The 26274-nt window shown below is 42.1% G+C and overlaps 1 protein-coding gene across 2 annotated transcripts in view; it reads right to left on the reverse strand.

Moving 5' to 3' along the window:
- Positions 1 to 26274, reverse strand: part of UVRAG (UV radiation resistance associated) — a 115609-nt gene that overhangs the window by 9411 nt on the left and 79924 nt on the right. For both annotated transcript variants that reach the window (XM_068395242.1, XM_068395243.1), the window contains one exon: positions 7449 to 7540. In XM_068395242.1, coding sequence (XP_068251343.1) covers positions 7449 to 7540 — 92 coding nt within the window. The remainder of the gene's footprint in view (positions 1 to 7448; positions 7541 to 26274) is intronic.

A 26274-nucleotide genomic window follows, 5' to 3' on the forward strand; every position in this document is an offset into this window, starting at 1 on the left:
TAAAAAAAAAACAAAAAACTTAAGCACCATTTGATCTTTTTTGTTGCAAACTATGACCTCATGGCAGCAAGAACGCTAAATGAAGGTGTTTAAGTTGGTTTATAGCCATCTGAAATGTTTGAAGCTCCAAGTGCAGCTCCGAGCCAATATCATGTCAACCGTGCTAGAAAGCAATAATAGTTTCTCACCTTCTTAGAGATTACTGGTTAAATAACGCACCATAGTGACAGGGCTGCAAAGGGAGGCTGCCAATATGAAGTTAAGGTGAAATTGCGTCTTTTGGCAGCTAAGAAATTCTGACACACGCTTTTTTTTTTGAAAAAAAATCTTCATAAATTAAGCTACCAGAGTTTTCTTAACTCAAACATGAAGTTCCAGCCTCCTCTTGAATGTAGCAGCATATGAATCAAGACATACCTTCGAAACACAAATTTAAGCTTTGGCATGCAAGTATTTTTGGGTAAAGCTTTTAAATGCAGGCTCCAAAGGACATCTCCCTGACTACAGACGAGACTTTCTAAAGGAGTATCTCATATTTGCCAGCATTAGATAAGCCTATTGTCTAATCTATTCACTAGGAATAAAAAAAATCTCCTTCTCACTGGACTGCTCAAATTTGCAGTGTGCTCTTTACTTGCCATTAATAATCGCAAATACTATCCCTCCAGTTACACAGAGTAAATTAAGCTGAAGAATAGGAGAGAAAATGAAAGAGTCTCTTGATTTAATGCAACTGTGATCTAAAGAGCCTGACTTGTGAAAGATAAACCTGAACATGCAAAAAGGAATAAAACATTGTTCAAAAGGTACAGGTGATGCATAAGTAAAGACTTGGTCTCTCTCAGAAGCTGGAATAAACTGCATACTCAAAAAGAATTTAAGAGAAAAACTGCACAGGACCTTTGCATCAGCAAAAGCTAATCTTAAAAAAGAGCTGCTTTTCTGGAAGCCAGTGAGACTCCAGGACTAAAGCACTGGAAACAGAGAGACTTATTCCCAAAAGCAAACAGAAAATATTTGGGGGATCACAACTGAGACAGTCTAAATCAACAACTTTGGCTCATCATCTTTCACCTTAAGAGTCAACATCCAGATTTAATATCAGAAAAATAAGCTTTTGCAGTTCTGTAGCCTCCATAACAGTGTGTGAGGGACCCAACAGATCTGTCTTGATTTTGTCTACGTACAGTACAAATAATATTTTGCAGTAGGGGTGAGGGGGAAGAAAAGTAAACACAGGAGAATATAGGTGCCAGGAGAGATATGAAGAGGGAAGCAGAGCTTGTAGACCTGCGAGCTTGCTGCAATAAATCACGCGTGTTGCGATGTGAAAACACGTATTAATCATTTAAGTGTCATGCCTGAGAAACCAAAACACAAACCTCACCAGGCAGAGGGATCCAGCAGCAACGCAATTAAACCTTGATGCAAAGGCACCGGACTCCGCAGACCTTCAGCAGGGCCAAGGGCTGCCCCAGAGCTCCAGGCAGAACAACGGAGTTCATGAAAGCCTGAAGCAGAGACTTAAAGACAAATTTGCTCTGATAGAAGTATGAAATAGGTGGGCTCTTCTACAAAAGCTGTGGGTTTTTTGTGCTTGTTTTTAATCTGAAGGGGTAAAAAACCCTATTTTGTACTCAAATCTGAACGGATGCTTATCAGAGAAAGAGGTTAAGCCTGAAATAACTACGTATTTCAGTTATATGGAATGAGCTGCTGGATGTGGTACATGTGGGCTCTGTCTGGCTACTCCCAACAGTCTTTTATGTCAGATTCAGTAACAGCTCGATTGCCCTGCAAGTGGGAGTTACCACGGTGCTTTGCCTTTACTTAGCCCAGCTCCCACTGAAGTCAGTAGCAAATCTGCTCAACTGACTGCAGCAATTTGGTCAACATTGATGCAATCTGCAAAATTCTTATCCCAGTCAGAGAAATCCTGTTGCTGGTTTCTTTAGTTCTTTGTTAGCAGTCTCAGCACTGAAGCTAAGAAAGATGTGGGGTACCCAAAAGCTACTAATTCTTGTTCACCTCTTAAACATGATTTCACTGTTCAAGAAATCTTCTCACTGAGGTAAATAATAAGAACATATTCATAAACAAGGAATCAATCGTAATTTTCAGAGACAGCATTTTCTGTGAATAGCAAAAGTATTTAAATAGCATGGAGGAGAAAAAAAAAAACACAGAACAAACAAAGAAAATGCTTACAAATCAGTAAGTTAATACCTTTAGAAAAGATTGTGCATTGTCTTGAAGGTTTCTCAGGCTTATCCAAGTGTGTAGGTTGCTGCGAGTGAGTGAGCACTTGCTGTGCTGACCACTGGCAACAATCAATTGTGGAACAACCAGCCTAAGAAAAATCTCTGCTGCTCACAGTCCTACTCTCTACTCTTGTCTCTTATCTAGGGGATTCAATTCCATTCCAGACTGCAGAGAAATATGTCTCTAGTCAAAAGCAAAAATGAGGACGATGCATGGCCTAGGAGTTAAAAGCAGTCCTGTTCAAAGAGAAACTAAGTACAGTCTAAGTATTGTTTTTTACTAGTGTGATCATGATTGGACAGAACTTAAATTCAACAAAACCCAGCTAAGTGCTAAGAAAGGAAACTGAAGATCAGCAACAACGAAACCAAACAATCGAGGCAGCGCCAGCAAATCTGTCATAAGACAAACCCATCACTGCCTCGCATGTTCCTGCTTTCATCCTGCAAGTAAGAATAACCTGGAAATACTTTAATGATTACAGTTTGTGGCAGAGGGTATCAGATGACTCACCTACAGAATCCTGAAAACAAAAAATTCCTTCATTTTAACAGCTGGTGGCTTTTATTCTTGTTTAAATACATGTAATCAGACATTTATCCACAAGACCACGGGCATCTGTACTCTGCTATGTATGGGCTCAACTGCAATGCCCAATTATGAAAGTCTAGCCAGTCTTCCCCTTGAGCTAGACTCCCTGTAAAGCCTAATTTCCATTTATATTATTAGGAAGTACTAAGAAGCATTGTTTAGAATCATTAGGCTTAAAAAATGTTAAAAATGAACAACTATTCATACAAGTTTTGGAAGTAAGAAGGAAATGAGGCATAAGCATTCATGGGGGGGAAGCAGGGAATGTGATACTCCCGGAGAACTCTGCTTAATATACCTACATGTTTTGAAATATTATCCAGCCAAAAAGTGTTTTGTCTTGTTAATGACTGTGTTTCACCTATAGGAAAAATACCCCTGGTTGTACGATGGCAAAACCTCTAAGGCATAACTAAAGCTTCCACTATCAGTTCCTCAAAGCTAGCACACACCAGAAGGGAAGAACAGATACTTAGCTTTCAAAACGATTCCCATTTAACATGGCCTCTCACTACAAGACAGACATTGAGGTGCTGCAGAGAGTCCAGAGAAGGGCAATGAAGCTGGTGAAGGGTCTGGAGCACAAGTGTGATGGGGAGCAGCTGAGGGACCTGGGGGTGGTTAGTCTGGAGAAAAGGAGGCTGAGGGGAGACCTTCTCACTCTCTACAACTGCCTGAAAGGAGGATGTAGCGAGGGGGGGTCGGTCTCTTCTCCCAGGTAACAAGCGATAGGACGAGAGGAACCGGCCTCAAGTTGTGCCAGGGGAGGTTTAGATTGGAGATCAGGGAAAATGTCTTCCCCCAAAGGGTTGTCAAGCACTGGAACAGGCTGCCCAGGGCAGTGGTGGAGTCACCATCCCTGGAGGGATTTAAAAGCCGTGTAGATGTGGTGCTGAGGGGCATGGGTTAGTGGTGGCCTTGGCAGTGCTGGGTTAATGGTTGGACTCGATGATCTTAAAGGTCCTCTCCAAACAAAATGATTCTGTGATTCTACAATTCTATGTCCCAGAGTCACCCCATCTCGGCTTATTCAAGACTGAAGGAGACATCCACAACCCGTACCCCAGCTGCTCTACTGATGAGTACACAGAAGTGCTACAGAAGTCACAGTTTAGGTATTTCGGCCCTTCATTTTCAGATTTGCTTAGGGGCTACGTGTCATTTAGGATTTTTACATCACAGTGATGGATAACACACAAAAACTCGTGCTAATATTTTCCGGATGAAGACAGCTTTTCTTTATGCATCTTGCTAGGGGATAAGAAGAAAAGCAAGGGGAATCTTTTCAGCTGTGCCTGAAATTACTGACAGAATAAAACTGCACAAGGGACCATGCTTCCTTTTCTCAGGGCCTGTTTACTTCCACTGTTTTGTTGGCTGAGTTGAATTTCCATCAAGCAACACTTTTTACAGTGTTGTTCAAAGATGATAGTTATTCTGCTCCTGGATTTGTCTTCCCTTGCCAAGATTCTCCTCCCAATATAAGCGATTTGGACACTAGATTAGAGTTCACGTGGATCTGCATTTCTGTGCAAGGAATGAAAGATAACAAAGGCAAAGAGCGACACAGAAATAGAATCCCAGAATCAACCAGGTTGGAAGAGCCCTCTGGGATCATCAAGTCCAACCGTTGCCCCGACACCACCGTGTCAACTAGACCATGGCACTAAGTGCCATGTCCAGTCTTTTCTTAAACACCTCCAGAGATGGTGACTCCACCACCTCCCTGGGCAGCCCCTTTCAATGGCTAATGACCCTTGCTGAGAAGAAATGCTTCCTAATGGCCAACCTGAACCTCCCCTGGCAAAGCTTGAGCCTGTGTCCTCTTGTCCTATCGCTAGTTGCCTGGGAGAAGAGGCCTGGTAAGAATAAGGGGTGCTAAGAGCTGTGGCATGACAACATCCCATAGGATTTTCATCACTGTTACCCACTGAAGTAGAATTTTTGTCGCAAAGGTCTGATACATTGAGCTGTGCTACTCTGAGGCACTAACTCTGTTTGAAGCCTGCTCTTATAATTTTAAAATGGAGCAATAACAAAAAACTTGCTGTTATTGCATGAAAGGATGTGTGATCACATACTGTCTTTACAACTGATGTGCTGTTCTTCCCTGCTCTGTGTATTGCAAGAAAAAATAAAAAGGAAGATACTTTTAGAGCTTAGCAACATTTTAGGACCCTACTGAAATACAGCAGTAAGAACAGTAAAATCCTTTAAAAGTTGCAGGAATGGGTACGTAAGAGAAGGCTGAATATCAGCAATCTGCCCACTGTTTTTCAACCCAAAACTATTTATCACACAACACTTTTTCTGCATTCACTTCAGGCACGTATTTCCCTCACTACAAAAACCCACCTTACGCTATGCTGCCTCTATAGCTCTCATGTGGAGCACGGTAAGATACTAGTCTGCATTATGCTAATAAAGGGCTTTGCTACTTCTGCTTGTGTTAATGTGTAAGGAATTCAGATATAATATGAATAGCCCCAGAAATGTTTAACTCCACTGTTAAATAAGGGCCAGTACCACAATGTTTAGTGTCATTTCACAACAGAATTAAAAACTAGTTTAAGCTTGGTTTTGAGTCTCCCCAGAAGCCATATACTAGCCCAAAAATATTAAGGTTTGGCTATTAGTGCTTCGTAGTTCATTGTCTTACTAGGAATGACTAGTTTCTGTTAGGAACACTGGAAGCACTCTTTCACCTCAATTTAGCATATTATGTGCCAGAAGATCAATTGAAGCAGCAAGGGAGCCCATATCCATCACCAGGGCACCACCAGAGCATCTGGCAGCAAAACCTGGTGGGCTTACCTCACACTGCATGATATTTTCAATTCTGTGGAGTATCCAGGGCATCTGCACGGGGCCAGGTATGACACAGGGACCACACAAGACCTGTGCTACTTTGGAGCAGTGAATAATTAACCCAGGGATCCTAAAATGGCACAATGCTATGTTTGGGTGGGATTCATGCACCCAAAGAATGAAGATGAGAATGCAGGACAAAATAATTGCTTAAGGTTGCATGAGCACACACAATTCTAAGACTATAAATTAAAAATATGAGAATACAAAGCATCTAACACCTGCAGAAATACACTTGCCAGTGAATTGTGCCTTCCACATTTACTAAAGTTTATCTCAGTGGGTTTAAGAAGAATTGGTAAAGCCTCATGCTCAAACAGCTGCTGCAAGAGAAGCCTACACTAAATTTAGTCTTATAGAAACCATTCTGCTTTAATTTTCTACACAGACAGTGAGGAGCAAGTCTGGATCCTCCAGAGTGAATCAGAGTAGAAGCACTCAAGATTTCCCTGGAAGGTTACTCTAACCTTCAGTTACTTATGAATGCAGCTTCCCATTTAGCAACAACACTCAACATGTAACAGCTATTTTCAGTAGCAGCAATTATACTCAACACAAATTGTGCTGATTATAATTCACAGATTCCCATGGAGCTCACCTGAATTACACATTTAAAGCAAATGGGAAGCCAGGTACTGACCAGGCTAAGACCTGCTCTCCTAAGGCTGTTACACCTTTCCTTCTGGATTAGCATGATACAGAAGGTGCATCTGCTACCAACCCTTAGATACAGTCTTAAGAGAATGATTAATTCACATCCCTTTAATGAAGAACACTGCTTTTCAAACAGTCTTCCCCCACCCTCACTGCTGCAAGAAGTGTTGTGGGCCCATCACGTGGATGATACTACAAAAGTAGACAAAAACAGTAGAAGACTGTGGACATCTTACATGGCCTGTAAGTGGCTGGAAAGCTGTCTGGCAGAAGAGGACCTGGGGGTGCTGGTCGATGGCTGGCTGAATATGAGCCAGCAGTGTGCCCAGGTGGCCAAGAAGGCCACCAGCATCCTGGCTTGTATCAGCACTAGTGTGGCCAGCAGGACTAGGGCAGGGATCGTCCCCCTCTACTCAGCACTGGTGAGGCCGCACCTCGAATCCTGGGTTCAGTTTTGGGCCCCTCGCTACAAGAAAGACCTTGAGGTGCTGGAGCGGGTCCAGAGAAGGGCAACGAAGGTGGTGAAGGGTCTGGAGCACAAGTGTGATGAGGAGCGGCTGAGGGACCTGGGAGTGTTTAGTGTGGAGAAAAGGAGGCTGAGGGGAGACCTTCTCACTCTCTACAACTGCCTGGAAGGAGGGTGTAGCGAGGTGGGGGTTGGCCTCTTCTCCCAAGGAATAAGCAATGGCACAAGAGGAAATGGCCTCAAGTTGTGCCAGGGGAGGTTTAGATTGGAGATCAGGGAAAATGTCTTCACCAAAAGGGTTGTCAAGCATTGGAACAGGCTGCCCAGGGCAGTGGTGGAGTCCCCATCCCTGGAGGGATTTAAAAGCCGTGTAGATGTGGTGCTGAGGGCCATGGGTTAGTGGTGGCCTTGGAGTACTGGGTTAACGGTTGACTCGATGATCTTAAAGGTCCTTTCCAATCAAAACGACTCTATGATTTTGGGGAAGTCACAATCTTCATCAAGCATGCTTCTCTCTTGTGAAGAGAAGCTGCTTGTTTGTGGAAAAATTTTTACAGCTGAATTTTTTCTAGCATCCACCTCTTTTTAATTATGAATAAATACTTACCATCTAACCATTAGCCCAAGCTCCATGAAGTTTTTCAGGTTAGGAAGAGTTTGCCTTAGATCTGGAGTACTCAGCCCATGTTGATATCTAAGCTACAAGAACAGAAAAAACTAAAATTAGCACATCTTTCCAAATCCCAGATTCCAATTAATATAACATTATGGTCAGTTAATTTATTAGGTTTTCAAAGGAAGTGCAGGATAATCGAACCGTTTCAAGAGATCTATTCCCATTAAGGAAATGTTCCATTTAATACTCATAACCTCGTATTAGCAAAACCCACCCAAGAACAGGGACAAAATAATCAGTCAGCCTGACTGATAAACCTCATTACACTTTTTCCATTTCCTACCTGTAACAGGAGAGCGGCCTCACAGCTTAATATAAATACAGCCATTAAGTGAAAAGACCAAATTTCAACACAATGTTCTGTATTCACCAATTCAAAACATTTATTTGTATGCAAGTGTCATCTGTCACCCTGAGTGTATCAACGTCTGCTGGAATCAGTAGTGGAATTATCACAGTAATATCAACTAGTGAAAATACACAGTCACACAACTGATCTCAGTCTGTGTTCCTTATACAGTTCACATCAACATTTAAACTGCTGCAATTATTCTCATAATTAAACCCAGCATTCAAATACAATGCCGTGTAGCTAAGAGAAAGGCTTTAAACATTGACTCACTTCAATCCAAGTATTAATTCCTACATGGGTGCAAACATAAATGAAAAGATTCAATACACTGACTCCATGCAAACTGCAATTTGCTTTTACCCTCAGATTATCAAATGAAGTACACGACATCACTGATGCTGCTGGTAATTATGAACTACTTATTTAAGAAGTCCTCAAACTAAAAATACCTCCGAAGAAAATGGCACATCACAGAATCAATCAACCAGGTTGGAAGAGCCCTCTGGGATCACCGAGTCCAACCATTGCCCTGACACCACCACGGCAACTAGACCAGGGCACTAAGTGCCATGTCCAGGCTTTTCTTAAAACACCTCCAGAGATGGTGACTCCACCACCTCCCTGGGCAGCCCCTTCCAATGGCTAATGACCCTTGCTGAGAAGAAATGCTTCCTAATGTCCAACCTGAACCTCCCCTGGTGAAGACTGAGGCTATGTCCTCGTCCTATCGCAAGTTGCCTGGGAGAAGAGGCCGACTCCCACTTCACTACAACCTCCCTTCAGGTAGTTGTAGACTGCACTAAGGTCACCTCTGAGCCTCCTCTTCTCCAGGCTAAACACCCCCAGCTCCCTCAGCCGTTCCTCGGCGGTCAGACCCTCCAGACCCTTCACCAGCTTGGTCACCCTCCTCTGGACTTGCTCCAACACCTCAACATCTTTCTTGAAGCGCGGGGCCCAGAACTATGGAAAGAAAAAAGTCTTTCTTTCAAGTTTCAATCTCAAAACTTCAGGGAAACTTTGCAGGGAAGTTTATCCCTTGTGTGGTTAAAATATGGAAAAAAAAAAATCCCTAAATTCCACTATCTTTAAGACTATTGGAATGAAGCAGCATCAACCTGATACGCAGCTCTCAGCGGACGTTAACAGCCTCTAAAAGTCGCAGGGGGCCTCCGATATACACATACAGTAACCACACACATTTGATACTGATAGAGCTACTTGCTGAAATATGGAACAATCCCACTCAAAGTTAAATTTGTTGTTTAGAATGACACACCCGTTTCTGTGATTCATGAAAGTAAGGTGTAGGCAAGCATCTTCTACGTTAGAAAGATTTCTGACTTCTCCCAAACAATGGACCAGTTTTTCAGAAGACAACTGAAATTGGGAATGATTTCTGTGCTTGTCTGAGTTTTAGAAAGAAGAATTGCTTTGGAAGAAAAACATCCTCAGTACTGCACTGTACAACAGGAGGCCATTTATTACACAGTTTATTATTTCCATATGGACACAGTCAAGTCATGTGGTGGGTTTGGATTCGTATTTTCTGCTACAATGACAGAACCTGGATTAAGACAACCTTAAAATATAAATTACTGAACGATCACCACATTCTCCTGATGGGATTACAGTGGATTTGGTTAACCAAAGAACTAGCCTGGGGCAAAAGAAATAAGAAAGAAAAGAAAACAAAATCAAAACCATTATATTTGTTCCTCCAACTACAATCAAATGTTCATAGAACACCCCTTTTGATAGTCATCCTTAAATTCTAAGATTTCAGAGCATGAAAAGAATTGGATTAAGGGATCTCTCCATTTCCTATAGCCAAGATCAGAGGAATGCATGCAAGACTTGTATCAAAACATGAGCAAACCCACTGTTTCTGCTAAAACACATTTTCATCTTTCAAACAGCAGAGAAGCATTGTAAGTAAAGTTAGGATGTAAGTTTTAGGAAACCTCTAGAAAAAAATATGATTTAACTTTATAAACTGCATTCTATTTTGGCTTTGTAATAGGTTAAAAACAAAGCCATGCTGCCTTATGTGTCTGTATCAATACAAGCTGACTGTGATGTATTTACAAAACAGTGTAATCCCAGAAACTCTTGAAAAACTCATCTGCCTTCTAGTGACAGAAAAAATATAATAAAAAAAAAAAAAATCAGTTGAAGCATCAGAGCCATGAGTTAGTTCCCAGGTTTTAGCCTGGTTCCAGAATTACCTTCCCATTAATGCAACAAGGTTAACTCCTACTTCACAATGGTCTGTAGTAGTCTCACATACCCCAAAAAAGAAATCTTTCGACTTCTACCCAATGATGGAACACCCTACACGCTCAGCACACAGCAAATGAGAGCATGGAAGGAGGAAAAAAAGAGATTTCTCTTTTACTTAAGAGAGCAGAACTTGGTGACCTTATTGTAGTCTACAACTACCTGAAGGGAGGTTGTAGTGAAGTGGGAGCTGGCCTCTTCTCCCAGGCAACTAGTGATAGGACAAGAGGACACAGCCTCAAGCTTCGCCAGGGGAGGTTCAGGTTGGACATTAGGAAGCATTTCTTCTCAGCAAGGGTCATTAGACATTGGAAGGGGCTGCCCAGGGAGGTGGTGGAGTCACCATCTCTGGAGGTGTTTAAGAAAAGACTGGACATGGCACTTAGTGCCATGGTCTAATTGACATGGTGGTGTCAGGGCAACGGTTGGACTCGATGATCCCAGAGGGCTCTTCCAACCTGACTGATTCTGTGACTCTGTGATTCTGTAACTCTTCCTCCTGCTCTTGTCCTCTACCAGTGCTGCATCATTAGTAAAGACTGTTCTTTTCCCCAGACTGTAATGCATTTCTTACACACCTTTCCTTAAGTTTATTATTTTTTAACAGCCAACACCACACGTACAGGGACAGTTACTCCACCTCATCCAATAAGCAGCAACACACTGAACAACGGTAATAACCATCACCTGTGACCTGTTACACAAGGATTCACACAAGCACCCTTTAACATCAAAATCAATTTTAAAAAGAGAAACATGTAGGGAGAGGACAGCTGCTCTGCCCATGAGAATTAAAAGGAATTTAAAGACAGAGCTTAGCATTATGGAAGATGCAAACAGAAAAGAGGCAAGAAGGGGTGCAGCGAAACATGAAGTCTGAAAACAAAACCAGAAAGAGGTGACCGTGCTGTCGTGATTCTCCAAAGAAACCGAGTTCACATTTCAATTGCTGCTATTAAACATCACCCAGCTCCACCCGCCCCACACTAAATTTCCAAACGAACAAGTACCATTTGCAAAAGCAGCATTTTCTTTACAAATTAGATTGCTCCTTCAGGATATTACAGAAGTGGCCATCCGAAGGAAACGTGCCTGTTTTAATTTGAGTGAACAAGTGTCCAGGATTTGTGTTCACATTTATGACTCTGTATTCTCCACGGGACTGTTAATCATTAATGATGTTCAAGTAATAAAATATTAATTGCCATTTCCTTACTAATATTTTGCTCCCATATACAGCTTTCTTTTCCCAAGTGCAGCATGAAATGTTGCTTAATTGAACAAAAGCACGTAGTAAACATGAACTGGAAAACAAATAAGCTGAAGACATCAGACACCAGACAGGAGCCTGAGTCTGCTCTCATACCAGTTACTAGCAACACTTACTCCACAGAAACAAGATGTAGCAGGTGAGATGCATCATATTTTATGAACAGTTCAAGTCAGAAAAACTTAAGGGATATTTAAGGGGGGAAAAAAAAAATCTCACTTTGTCATTTCTTTCAATTACACAGATTTATTCCTTTTACTCATCTCAAAGTGAAAGTTTCAACATTTTATTGCACTTTGTTGCTTTGGCTTCTGTGTTAACTGACATCATTCCAAGTTATTTAATTAGAGATGTAAAGAAATGGCTAGTAAACTGTAACTGGAAAAAAAAATATTCATGTTTCTACAAGATTTTAGAAAACAACTCTAGATTCATCCGATTTGATTACTCTCTCAGAAAACTTGTATCCCCCAAAATCTGACACTACAAATCCAGTGTGATAAACTTCAGAATTTCAGTATTATGAAAAGACTTTGAAAAGAGGACAGTATTTATAACTGCCTAGACTGCTTTTGTAAAATCTGAGTTTTCTGTTTGTCCTAAGACAATTTCAGAAAGTACCTGTACAGAAGAATGTGAAGAAAAATGAGATTAAATTTATATTAAGGCCACCTCTACCTCTATAGAAGACCAGTCCATCACCCTAGTAGGTATTTCACATTATACTTGTTATTTATTCCAACATCACAGAAAACCATAAGTGTTGAAATAAGCTGCATTTAAAACAATGGTTGTCAGAGTGAAAGGTAGATTTATTCTTAAAACTTGTATTAGCTTTCTAATAAAATGTTTAAATGCTTAATTTCCATTAGACTAAGAAAATTGTCCCAGCTAATACAACCACAGTATTAGCTGTAGGTGAGGCACCACAAACAAATTAAAGTTAACTCATAACAAGCTGAGCATAATTGTTTTAGATTCTTTAGGAAGAGGGAAAACACCCCCCAAACATTCAGTTGCTCCAGTTTCTACCTGCATTTCCTTCCATGCAACACTTTGAACGTCTACTGGAAGGAAGCTGGTGAAGGGTCTGGAGGGTCTAGTTGACAGGGTGGTGTCAGGGCAACGGTTGGACTCGATGATCCCAGAGGTCTCTTCCAACCTGGTTGATTCTGTGATTCTGTGTGATTCTGTGATTCTGTGACATGGCACTTAGTGCCATGGTCTAGTTGACATGGTGGTGTCAGGGCAATAGTTGGACTCGATGATCCCAGAGGTCTCTTCCAACCTGGTTGATTCTGTAATTCTGTAATTGAAGCTGTCTGTCCTCAGCAGTGAATCAAGTTGTCTGTCCTCAGCAGCGAATCAGCTCCACCCTGAGCTTCTCTAAACCACTCCTGCCATCCAAGCATCTTCCCGGTCATTTATTTTCTCAACTAGACTGTTACACTTTATTAAAATAATGTCAGACAACATAAAAGCTTACCACCTTCCTAAAGTAACAATTCCATGCTAAAACATTCATTCATTAAATCATGACAAGTGTAGCTACCTCATTTGTTAACTAATTAAGATACAAACCTGCAAAGGTTCAGTTACACTCCTACAAAGTCTGTAAGATAAGAAGTACTAGAACTATTAAAGATTTTCAAATAAGTTGGCTTAAAAGGAAACCATTTAGCTATCTTTCTGTTTCTGGGTAAGATCAGATTGCACCCAAGATCAAAATTAGGGCTTTTGCCACTAAGGGATTGCCTCTTAAGAAAAATAACGATATCCTGCATTTACGTGCAAAGAAGAATAGCCCATTTCCTACACTAATTCCTGTAGCAGTATTTAATGACTTATGGTATACAAGCATATACATTTACTTCCAGCCAGAAACCACAGAGTGCCTTGACTGGAATATCCTTTTTTTTTTTGGGAGTGCAGAATGACTCCAGTTCTGAACTCATCTGTTCCTCATTCACCATCCGTCTTGTTTTAAGACATGTGGAAGCAGTCTTACAGCTCAGACTATGTTAATAAAGTTCAAAACACCAGCACTTCAGTGCATGGTGTGCATAATACTGGAGTCTACACTGAAACCTTCGGCATCTTTGCACTTCCCTTAGTCTCTACTGCAGGCAACTGGTCCTTGATGTTGTAGCACTGTCTGTATCTACACGTGGACCCAACCCACTACTACACTATGCAAGCTCATGTACTGTTAGGGCAGTCAAGAGCAATTCTGAATGATTTTCAGTTCAATAAGGAGTTTTTCTTGATAGCATCAAGCATTTAAAAGGACATCTGCTCCACAAATGTGAAAAGCCACAAATGAAAATAGAAGCAAAAGTGTTCTTTCAATCAAGTCTGCAGTGTTGATTAGAACCCAAGCATTTACATAAGGTTTTCAGAGGATGTCAAATGCTGGGACACAAATATAAAATGCAAGTTTTAATAAAATGACATAGTTAATTGTTTTACAAGATCCTGGATGAGTTTTCAGAGTATGAAGGAGCGCTGGCTGGGATTCAGATGACTAAGCACTGCAACAATGAAAACAGAAAGTGTTGTTATAATGCCTGTTGCTATATAAACAACCTTGGGGGATCAGTGAAATAATGCCTGCTGCTATATAAACAGTTGTGTGTGTTTATACCTTTTGGGGGAAATTATAAAATTTTAGATTATTTGCACTCTTAACATGTTGCTTGCCTTTGTTTTATTAAACCTAGCTAGTTGTTCTAGCTCTGAACAGCTACGTGGGTTTCCTGAAAAAACCCTTAAGCTGCAACATCAGTGAAACACATTGTGGTATTAATTTGCTTTTTAGATAGCGTATCTCAAACCTAAACATTTAAAACTCATTTTTATTTTTCATATTGAAAAGACTGTCAGTATACATCTATCACAGTTTGGAAGTAAATCTAACCAAGGCTTTTGTTTTGTTTTTAAGCTTCTTGGGGAAGCAGGAGAGAAAGAAAAGCAACGTAGCAAGTATTGTGATTACAACAAGCCTTTAAGTCCTCAATCTTGCTTTCAGAAGGAGCAAACAGAAGACTGCCACAGTGGTGACAGCCCTCATCCAAACAAGGGGAAGTGCTCAAATACACAGCTATTTTTATGGAAAACCTGACTTGTATCTTGATATGCCAACGCCTGCCTCCCTCTCCCACGTGGATTTCAATGCTGTTCAGAGGTCCACCCTGAAAAGCAGATGTTTACTTTGCAATTCTTCTAAGAGTACTAAACTAACAAAAAAAACTAGTTACATCAACAGCCTTGAAGACCCGTGTCCTTCATTAATCCATTGGGCACACGCTTTAAGGTTCCTCAAGCTGACCCAGCATGCTTAAAAAAGCCTTCATGAAAACCATCTTACAGGACTCCCATCACAATTTTGATTTAGCAATAACAAATAAGGCACACAAACAGCAATCAAAGCAGTAACAGGAGATAACAACCCCATTTTATGCTGTCCCTTCAAAGGCTGCTTATAATCACTGTTACTTTTAAAACATGCTTAGTCTAAACCACCCTGATTTCCCCCCCACTTACAAGGTAGAGGCTGCTATCAATAAGATACTTTCCTCTTCTTTCACTTTGATCTGTAAGAGCAATAACTAACAGCTGAGATGCTGCAAAGTCACTGATCCAAGAAAGTCAATGCCACAGTTAGGAAATGCTGATCTCTGTTATGGCTAAGTGCCTGCACACATTAAGTTATCATGGAGCTCTAACCGATTCAGTTCTCACAAACTGCATCAAATTCACATGGTAACTTTTTCTCGCCCACTCGTTCTTGTTACTCCAAGCCCAGCTTGTCTCCTTTCCTCTCCTCTCAGGCTGGAGAAATTTAATTCACTTCCATCTGAAAGGCAGGGGAAATTCATGCGTGAAATCACAGGGGTGATTCAGCAGTGACCAGGGAAACTATATTCTCCTCTGATAACAGATCTAATTCCCTTCTACCTTCTTTAATTTGCCTTAAAATTATATTAAGCTACTTCTTCCCCTCACATCCACCAAAATACAAAGTCTGATCGTTATTCAAACACAGCAGCAGCCTGGATGCTAATGCTCAGCAACTTGTAATATTCTGCCAAACATTTACGAGGTAGTTTTCTTCTAATTTTTAAAACTGAAATGTGATAATAGGCAATATTTAATACTGGATTTTGGTTTCACAGCAGTGGTGTTTATTGGAGATAGACCACAAGAAAATAAGGAAACAGGAGTACGTGTTTGAGTACATGCAGAACACACTGTAGAACTAAACACGTAGATGAGCCAAAAGCCACGTTTCCTCCAGGATTCTCTCGCTCATATTCATGAAGCCCTTCCTGAGAGTAAACACAATATCCCTCCGGAGAGGTCTCAAACATCAGCTTTCATGGTTCGAGCCTGGTGTCCCAGTAAGGAGATGGGAAACCATTGTCAAAGACAAGCTCGGGGAAACAGCCACTTACATAAGTGAACTATTCCATAAAATGTGGTGGTTAGTGGGCTCGTTATAAAAATAACATATACGGGCCCCCTTGCCCATAAAGGTGCCTCTCATATACCACGACCATTTTACAGAAAGAACAGTAAAAAAAGCAATTTAGAAGACAGAGCAGTTACTGGCCTCAGAAAAGCTTCCCCCTTTCCCCAGTGAAGCACTCAAATAACTAAAACCATGTTTACTGTTCGGCTGTAGTCTTGCTGCATTAGAGCTTGAGGAGATGAAGCTATACAGCACAACCTTTCCAGGTTCAGGTCAGAACTTCTGAAAACACCTCGGTATCACAAAGTGATGTTTATTGGATTATAAGACATGGGCACACTTACTTCCTATGACCTCATTCATCCTGAGCTTTGGTATTAAAAATCATTACATCAGGCAGAGAACAAAAGGTCAGATGTGCAAAAGCCAGAAGGAGAAAGACAAGTAACGTTTTGTACCTACATCTTAAACATGACGTTTTCTTTATGTATTCAGCTCCCCAAGCGTAATTTTGCACTGCACGAGAACACCTGAAGCTTGTTTTTACCTACAGACACCAAAAAGGCAATAGTCTCAGGAGTACACAGGTAGGTACAGAGAATTCACCCACCTTGTCCTGGTTGGAAATCAGAGTGAATATGGCACAGAGCACAAACTCATCAGCCAGGCTGAAAGGCTACACGGCCATACCGGCGCTATTCCATCAGCTCGGGTGGCAGATGAACATCCACACTCAAGCCTGTGAACTTCTCTCTGCTAGTGATGAAGTTTCAGACTAGATATAAGGAAGAAATTTTTTATGCAGAGGGTGGTGAGACACTGGCACAGGTTGCCCAAAGAGATGGTAGATGCCCCATCCCTGGAAACATCCAAGGTCAGGTTGGATGGGGCTGTGAGCAACCTGATCTAGTTGCAGATGTCCCTGCTCACTGCAGGGGGGTTGGACTAGATGACCGTTAAAGGTCCCTTCCAACCTGAACTATTCTATGATCGCTCAATGACAGTTCAGAGGAAAATAATAAAGTTTCCAAATAAGTTTTTGGAAATTTGCATATGGTCCTAATTAATCCTCCTACATTCATTAACTTCATATTTCAATAAATCCACTCCAAAACCAGGCAATTTTCCCATTTGGCATCAGTTCAGCTTTACCTTGTACCTTAAGATGTTGCAGGAAAGGAACCTGCAGAATTATTTCAGCATGCACGAACAACCCACTCCATAAGGTATTGCAAACACAAAGTCTTTCAGCTATTTGTTCTTTTGTGCTATGTTGGGAAAGCCCTTGTTTCAAAAGGGGTAAAATTGAGCTTCTGGCAGTTTTTCTGAAGTATTCGTCCAGATTTATGAAACCTCTTCTTTCAAGTGAAAAGGCTCCTGCTTCAAGAAAGCATTACTCAAAGAGCAAGTGATTCAGTCCACGCCACAGGGCCTAAACATAGGAAGAATTCGGGGATTCTCAGCTCCCAGCCCCATGTTTCACCTAAGCTGAACTGCTTCCCAAGTATCCATTATGCTTTTAGTGGGCAAAAGAGATTGTCATAGAATCACAGAATGGTTTGGGTTGGAAGGGACCTTAAAGATCATCTAGTTCCAACCCCCCTGACACAGGCAGGGACACCTTCCTCCAGACCAGGTTGCTCCAAGCCCCATCCAACCTGGCCTTGAACACTGCCAGGGAGGGGGCAGCCACAGCTTCTCTGGGCAACCTGGGCCAGTGTCTCACCACCCTCACAGGAAAGAATTTCCTCCTAATATCTCATCTCAATCTCCTCTCTTTCAGTTTAAAACCGTTCCCCCTCGTCTTCTAGTCTTTCTAGTCCAAAAAAGACTAGATTTTGAATCAAATGAGAAAACCTCTCATTCAAGGAGTAAAGAAACAATAGTTTAACCTGTGCTGCTTCCTATTAGAATAACATCATCATTCAGCAAACAACAAATAGCACTAAGACACCCCAATAACGGAAATAATTTCCAGGTACTTCCAGTATCTGAAGGGCCTACAGGAAAGCGTGAGAGGGACTTTTCACAAGGGCATGGAGTGATAGGATGAGGGGGAACGGTTTTAAACTGAAAGAGGGGAGATTGAGATGGGATATTAGGAAGAAATTCTTGCCTGTGAGGGTGGTGAGACACTGGCCCAGGTTGCCCAGAGAAGCTGTGGCTGCCCCCTCCCTGGCAGTGTTCAAGGCCAGGTTGGATGGGGCTTGGAGCAACCTGGTCTAGTGGAAGGTGTCCCTGCCTGTGGCAGGGGGGTTGGAACTAGATGATCTTTAAGGTCCCTTCCAACCCAAACCATTCTGTGATTCTATGATTTCTCATACGATGGAGCATATTTGAAACTTAAAAGCTGAGGTCAGGGAGCATTAAACCAACATATATTCCTGAAAGCAACTAGCAACTTACATTGGCTAAATTGAACCAGAGTTTGTTCTTTTATATTTACACAATATTAACTTGAGAAATATACACAGGAATTACGCACAAGGTCAGAAAAGAAAGCTACAATAGCCCCTTCAGTATTTCAAGTCTCTTTAAAAACAAAATACTATTAAGCTCTGGATTTCCAAGCATTCTGGACTGATCAAAAAGTAAATGAGCCAATATATATCAGACACTTTTATTCCTTTTGCTCTAACTTGCTCTAAACTTCAACCACAGTATATAATAAGCCTGAACAGCATTTATGAATGATTAAGCAGCTGTGATACCCAAATCTTTCAAAGTAGAATTTGTGCCCTGATGTGCCAAATCCTATGCACAGGAGTACGAGAAAAATCCTGCCTCAGGGAGCCCAAAACATACATATTAAACTATACAACAGAAGAACAAAAGATGTGAGTGGATGGAGAAATGAAAATAAGAGAAGCTTAGCAAAAAAAAAAAGAAGTCACAGCTTGTCACTTGCTTGCTAATGACAGATAAAGAGTATTTTTTACGCATTAAAGCAAGAGAGGCTTCAGGAAACGCTCTGCATTATAGCATGGTTTTTTTTCCCCATTAAGAGATGGGAACATGGCAGAAAGTGTGAAAGCTCCTGAAGGAAGAGACAGGCTCACAACTGAGGTCCTTAAATTTCACAGGTGTTAACACTTTATTTCTGAAGGCCCAGCTTTGTCCCCAGAGCACACATCTTACTCATTAGGAACAAATTACACACTACATCTTTTTCCTACACTAACACGTTGTGCCATGGCTTGATAACAGACTTCCCACTTTCCTATCTCTTTCAGTTTCAAAATGTAGTGCTTATATATACACCACGAAGCAGTTTAGCTTGGCAAATCACCCGTGTTTATGTCAGCTTAACTAGATCAGGAATCCATTTTCCTTTTGATTACTAAATTTTGGTTCTATTTTAAACGCATACTCTTTTTTTTAAAAAAACCCTGAGTGGGCTGAAGAGTTAACGCACCGCGATGATGACAGCTACATCGTACACAAGTGATCTAACACACTGAGCATGCTGGCAGGGGGTGGTCCCCAAAGTTATTTGGGAGAAGTGATCTAGGCACGGCCGCTGGTGCCACCCCGCCTATTCCACCCAACCACGTTGTTCATGAACATGAACATGAGGTTCAACAAGAACAAGTGCCGGGTCTTACACTTCGTCCACAACAACCCCCTGCAGCGCTACAGGCTGGGGGGAGAGTGGTTAGAAAGCAGCCCAGTGGAAAGAGACCTGGGGGTGCTGATCGACAGCTGGCTAAACATGAGCCAGCAGTGTGCCCAGGTGGCCAAGAAGGCCAATGGCATCCTGGCCTCTATTAGGAATAGTGTAGCCAGCCGGTCTGGGGAAGTGATCGTCCCTCTGTACTCGGCACTGGTGAGGCCGCACCTTGAATCCTGTGTCCAGTTCTGGGCCCCGCACTTCAACAAAGATGTTGAGGTGTTGGGAGCGAGTCCAGAGGAGGGCGACCAAGCTGGTGAAGGGTCTGGAGGGTCTGACCTATGAGGAACGGCTGAGGGAGCTGGGGGTGTTTAGCCTGGAGAAGAGGAGGCTCAGAGGTGACCTTATTGCAGTCTACAACTACCTCAAGGGAGGTTGTAGTGAAGTGGGAGTCGGCCTCTTCTCCTGGGCAACTAGTGATAGGACAAGAGGACAGAGCCTCCAGCTTCGCCAGGGGAGGTTCAGGTTGGACATTAGGAAGAATTTCTTTACAGAAAGGGTTATTAGACATTGGAATGGGCTGCCCAGGGAGGTGGTAGAGTCACCATCTCTGGAGGTGTTTAAGAAAAGACTGGACATGGCACTTAGTACCATGGTCTAGTTGACATGGTGGTGTCAGGGCAATGGTTGAACTCGATGATCCCAGAGGGCTCTTCCAACCTGATTGATTCTGTGATTCTATGTGATTCAACCCACCCTGTCTACTCTGGACTCTTCTGCAACCAGAGCAAGAAGCACAGCCTCCAGCGCTGCCTGGGCTCAGGCTGCAGGTGCGGTGATCAGTACAGGCTGGAGAGCCAAGATCTGCTCCTCCGCAAGTTAACATTGGCCTTTGCTGATCAGTACAGATTGCCTACGGGCAAGGATAGGCAGGCTTTCATCTGAATGAAAAGGTGATTGTTGTTACAGCTAATCCAGTCTCATTTCAACCTATTTTATCTTGGCATGGGTGATAGGAAAGGAAAAAAAGAGAAAGCCTTCCAACAAGTTTGCAAAAAACATATGTAAATTCCCCAATTCTAAATGATCTGGCTAGGTATCAGCCCATTGCTGCCCTAGGAGACTTTCAGGAATGAAACATCTCCTAAAAGCTCTTGGCTCTATGGAGCTGTAGAAGGTACTTTGTGGTTTTTCAGGTGCAGTCCCTTCCTCTTAACATTAAAATGAATGCTTGGCACTTTACAAGATGAGGACTCGGCTCTGGCTTCAACCTGTGCTCTTTCAAGAACACTTTTCCCTACGCAGTTAAATTGGCCACAAATTCAGACAGTGCATTCTTTCTGAACTGTACATTTTATGATCTTAGTTTAGGGGCCTCATAAAAGATGTAGTGTGTAAGTCACAGCATCGTACGCTCAAAGGGTCATAACCACTGCATCTACACCGATACCCACAGAACTCTTAAAGACACTTCTGCTCCGTAGTGTTTATTGCCAAAACAAATTTCTAGTCCTAACATTTCTGCCATTCAACTTCCCATGGAAAAGTTTAATAGTTTCTATTATAAAGTTGATTTTCTCACATGTTAGATAGTCTAATAGAGCCAGGAACTGGACATCTTGCCCCATTTCATGTTTAAGAGCTGAATTTCAGTTCATTTTCTTACTTACGGCACTAGTACATAACCATTCAACTTTTATTCCATGCAGCTATTAGAAAGATATCAGTTTGACTGCAACTAAAATACATCCAGAAGTATTTTGCTTTTCTTCTGTGCTTCTGTGAATGTTACTTACCTCATGATTAGACAAATAACTGAAACAAAAAGTGCCATTCCCATGACAGCAGCGTTGGCTGATCAACGTCTCTAGCAGGTTTCATAAAGCACGTAAATGTTGTCTGCCACCATGTGGACACAGCGACTCTGGACACATGAAAGGATGGCTAGACACAAAGTTCCCTGCTTGGATCTCTAGTGCACTGATGTGAAAACAAACATCCTTGGGGGAGCTGACAAAAGCTTGTTTGAGTGATTTTTCTCGTGTCAAACAGCAAAGTTCATCTGTTGCTAATGACTGTCAGATGAAAGCAGAACTATTCTTTGGCCAGGGCTGAGCAAATCCTGCCAATGTGAACAGGAATATCAGACTAACATCACTCAACAGTTGTCTGACAAAACAAATCAAGGCTGAATCAGAAGTGAAGCCTTGCCTTGCAAGGCAATTGTGAGCACGCATTCAACATGAACACAAAAAAATCCCCTTAATTCATGCAGTGTGACAAATTAAAAAGATTTCACAAAACCTGGAAGTGATGTCTGACGAGGTATGCTCTGACTGCCACCGACTGCAGAGTCTCCCTGACAAACACCAGCAATGAACTGGGGTAAGACTAGACACATTCATAGAATCACAGAATGGGTTGGGTTGGAAGGGACCTTAAAGATCATCTAGTTCCAACCCCCCTATCACGGGCAGGGACACCTTCCACTAGACCAGGTTGCTCAAAGCCCCATCCAACAGAATCACAGAATCAACCAGGTTGGAAGGGACCTCTGGGATCATCAAGTCCAACCATTGCCCTGACACCACCATGGCAACTAGACCATGGCACTAAGTGCCATGGCCAGGCTTTTCTTAAACACCTCCAGAGATGGTGACTCCACCACCTCCCTGGGCAGCCCCTTCCAATGGCTAATGACCCTTCCTGAGAAGAAATGCTTCCTAATGTCCAACCTGAACCTCCCCTGGCCAAGCTTGAGGCTGTGTCCTCTTGTCCTATCACTAGTTGCCCGGGAGAAGAGGCCGACTCTCACTCCACTACAACCTCCCTTCAGGTAGTTGTAGACTGCAATAAGGTCACCTCTGAGCCTCCTCTTCTCCAGGCTAAACAACCCCAGCTCCCTCAGCCGTTCCTCATAGGTCAGACCCTCCAGACCCTTCCCCAGCTTGGTCACCCTTCTCTGGACTCGCTCCAACACCTCAACATCTTCACTTCTTAGCTTATCTCTAAGAAACCAAAGAGTTGTAGAACAGTCCAAATTATTTGATACCTGGTTTTGCAAGTCTCCTTTCAAGAGCCAGTAATTTAGATAAGCACAGCACACCACCATTTCTGAGGCCATGTCCACCGAAGCCAGAGGGAGGGAGCAACCAAGGTCACAGTAGCAACAAGACTAAAAGCAACAAGACCAGAAGACTAAACTATGATCACTCTCGCAGTGATCACAGTTCTGGCCTATGGTTCTATGGCGAAGCTGGGCTGAGACTCAGAATAAGAAATCCAGAAGATCAAGAGACAAATTAACTTCCACCCCCTTCGGTGGCCGACTGAAATACCAAACATCATTTGATATCAGGGTTGCAAATAAGTTGATTGTCCCATGCAAGAAAATAGTTGCAATAAATCCCCTTCTGACAAGGACCAGAAGAAACTAGTTCTACAGCTATAATGCATTATTTCCTCTTCAAGCAATCTTGCAACTGGACGAGGAACAGTGCCTGTCAAGTATCGTGCAAGAGACAACCCCTTGAATACCTAATGGAATTGGAAGTTTCAAGAACAAGACGGTCACGCTCTCTTCAATGGCTATACATCATATACACACGGGTTAGAAATAATGACCAATTCAGGAATGAAACCATGTAATATCATCTGGTATACGACTTGGGGGCAGCTATTCTCCAGGAGTGACAGCATGTGTGCTCATTAAGGACTCATCTCAAGCAGGATGGTCACTAAAATCATGGTTAATAAGATAATCTTTTCATATGTAATGAAGAACTTAGAAGGAAGTCAGGCCCAAGCAATCAAGGCTCTGGCAATGGAGGAAAAAGGTAGCAAAACAGACAGTAAAGCAGCAATAAAGTTTCTTTCTACAGGCCTGAGATCTGCAACTCAAAGCCACCACACTCTCACCACCTGCATCCTAAGGTTAAAAAAAAATTTTTACAGAACTGAGAGGAAAAAAACTTGGAGCACCAAGACCACTGGTGAGGGACTTGTGAGAGCTCAGCTTAGCAAGGTCCGTGTCTATGCCCTAGCATACCACATGCATTATACGTTCAGAGTGATGAGAACTCTCCAAGAGATGCCACCTTGCCCATGCTGTGTGTTTATCACCCACAAAAACACCTCACAACACTTCAGTGAGTTCCTAATACTCATCCACTATAACAGGAGATTTTCACGGTGTAATCTCAAGTCCTCTACTGTGAAAATCAATGCAAGAGTTCATGTCATTCTCCTACTAAAGCCTCATCTTCCTCAGATGCTCCATATACATCTACAACTTAGCAGCTGCAGAGTTTGTGGGGCCAGCTACCTACTGAATGATCTCCCAGTGCCTAATGCTTTTTGAGACCCAAGCAATTCACTCCCATTTTTAGCAACCGTATTGTGCTTCACCTTTGACAACGCTCTGGAACGACAGTGATTTTTTTTCTTGATATTATTAGACATAAGTCACTAATTTCCCTTTGAAAAAAATAACACGTTTGTATGTTCGTTAGAGTCAAAGAGCTGAAATCTTAACTGGAAATTTATGGTCTTACCTAACATTACCCAACTTAAAAAGCTACTCTGTGAACTTCGTGAGGGATTCAATTTTACAGATAGAAAATATGGGGATTGAAACAATTTGTGCTCACGTACAGATGGAAGCTATTATGAACTCTCAGAATTAAGACACATTGTTTTGACTTCGGAATGTAACAGCAAAGCAAGTTTCTCCAAATAAATGCTCTACCAAGCTAGCACTGAGCTGCTTCTAATTCCAGCTGAATTCTCCTGAGTGCAAGATGTGGTTTTCATTGTTATTATCCTGCTGTTTTACAAAACAGTACCACTTTATCTCTAGAAGAGTTTTTATTTCAGTAATTTTACTTAATATCAACCCTGTTTCTCTTCTTCCCCACTCACGTTTCTCCTTGCTACCAGAACTCCAGGTAATTGTTAAAAGAAAAAAAAGAAAAAAAAGAATATATAAAAATCTGTGAAACCAGGGAAGTTTATACAAATCCTTTCAAGTATTTCTTTAAGTTGATACAAGTTTTTCTAGGCTCTTCGTTTCTCACCCACAGTGATCAAGACTTGCATGAATGATTCAAGTAGCTGATGGAGACCCAAGCTCTTCTCTTAATGCCCCAGTAGAGTCAGCACTGCTCCTCCCAGACCCCTCCGATCTTCCCACAGCAGCCAGAGGGAATTAAGCAACTGATCCACATTTATTCACAATGGAATAATTTGCCCGCCTGGTTCTCTGAATTAAAGCCAACACCTTTGAGCCTTAAAAGGATTTCCACACAAGTTGTGATGGTCTAGAGATAAGGAGGAGGCAGCTACTCACTCTCCATCCAAACTTAATTATTTTGATGCATTCACATGAACTAAGCATATCTGGAAGCTTTTTTTCTTGAAACAACATTAAGATCTTCTAAAAGCTACTTAAATTCAACAGTTCCAGACTCCAAAGGAACACACAAAGGATTCAAACAATCTCAGGTTGTTAGATCAAGTCACCCCCTGAGTACAGAACTTTTGTGATGTGTTTCTGCTTGCTATCTACCTGTTCTGCTTTCACAATGGAATTTCCCCTGGGCAGAACTATAAAAAGCTGCAATATTTGACCAAGGATATCAAAACAAAGGTGACTACAACAGTTTATATGGACTTCAGTAACACTTTCCTGATTAAATAAGTAGTAGAAGACCCCAAAAAATTCCGATTTACTTTTATTATGTTTTTATATCCAACAGCACACAATCTCAAGCATTAACATATGAACCACTGGTGTTGTACAAACCACTTCAAAGTTTGGCCACTGACTACTCTAGCTTGTACCAGAACCAGTGACCCCATTTAAATTTGGAAACTTTTTTATACATATACATACTTAAAGTCTTCATTTACTTTTATGAGCTTAAACACACGCCAGCAATTTCAGAAATGAACTGCAAGGACTTGGAAGGCAACATCGGCAAGTGACCATGTGTTCAACTGTTCATAGTCCTTTAGAAATAGGACAAGAACAAAATCAGAACGAGAGATTTCGGTAGGTCCAACAGCGGCACCAACTCAGAGATGACAAGTTAAAAACATGAAAACAAGTGAAGTGCTGACAGTTCCTATACAAAAATACTACAAGCACAAGTGCCAACTAACCCAGACTACAAGAACTGGAAAGACTACTAACTTGGGCTCAATGAATCACAGAATCAATCAGGTTGGAAGAGGCCTCTGGGATCATCGAGTCCAACCATTGCCCTGACACCACCATGGCAACTAGACCAGGGCACTAAGTGCCATGGCCAGTCTTTTCTTAAACACCTCCAGACATGGTGACTCCACCACCTCCCTGGGCAGCCCCTTCCAATGGCTAATGACCCTTGCTGAGAAGAAATGCTTCCTAATGTCCAACCTGAACCTCCCCTGGCAAAGCTTGAGGCTGTGTCCTCTTGTCCTATCGCTAGTTGCCTGGGAGAAGAGGCCGACTCCCACTCCACTACAACCTCCCTTCAGGTAGTTGTAGACTGCACTAAGGTCACCTCTGAGCCTCTTCTTCTCCAGGCTAAACAACCCCAGCTTCCTCAGCCGTTCCTCATAGGTCAGACCCTCCAGACCCTTCACCAGCTTGGTTGCCCTCCTCTGGACTCGAAGAGTTCATAATTTCAGTCAAGGAAGAAGCACAGGGCGTTTGTATCCCATAACTGAACAGCAAACTCCAGAATAGGAACAAAACCATGAAAGGCTGAAAAGCAAAGCAAGCAGCATCACGAC

Source organism: Nyctibius grandis, chromosome 2 (genome assembly GCF_013368605.1).
Source record: "Nyctibius grandis isolate bNycGra1 chromosome 2, bNycGra1.pri, whole genome shotgun sequence".
Lineage (NCBI taxonomy): Eukaryota > Metazoa > Chordata > Aves > Nyctibiiformes > Nyctibiidae > Nyctibius > Nyctibius grandis.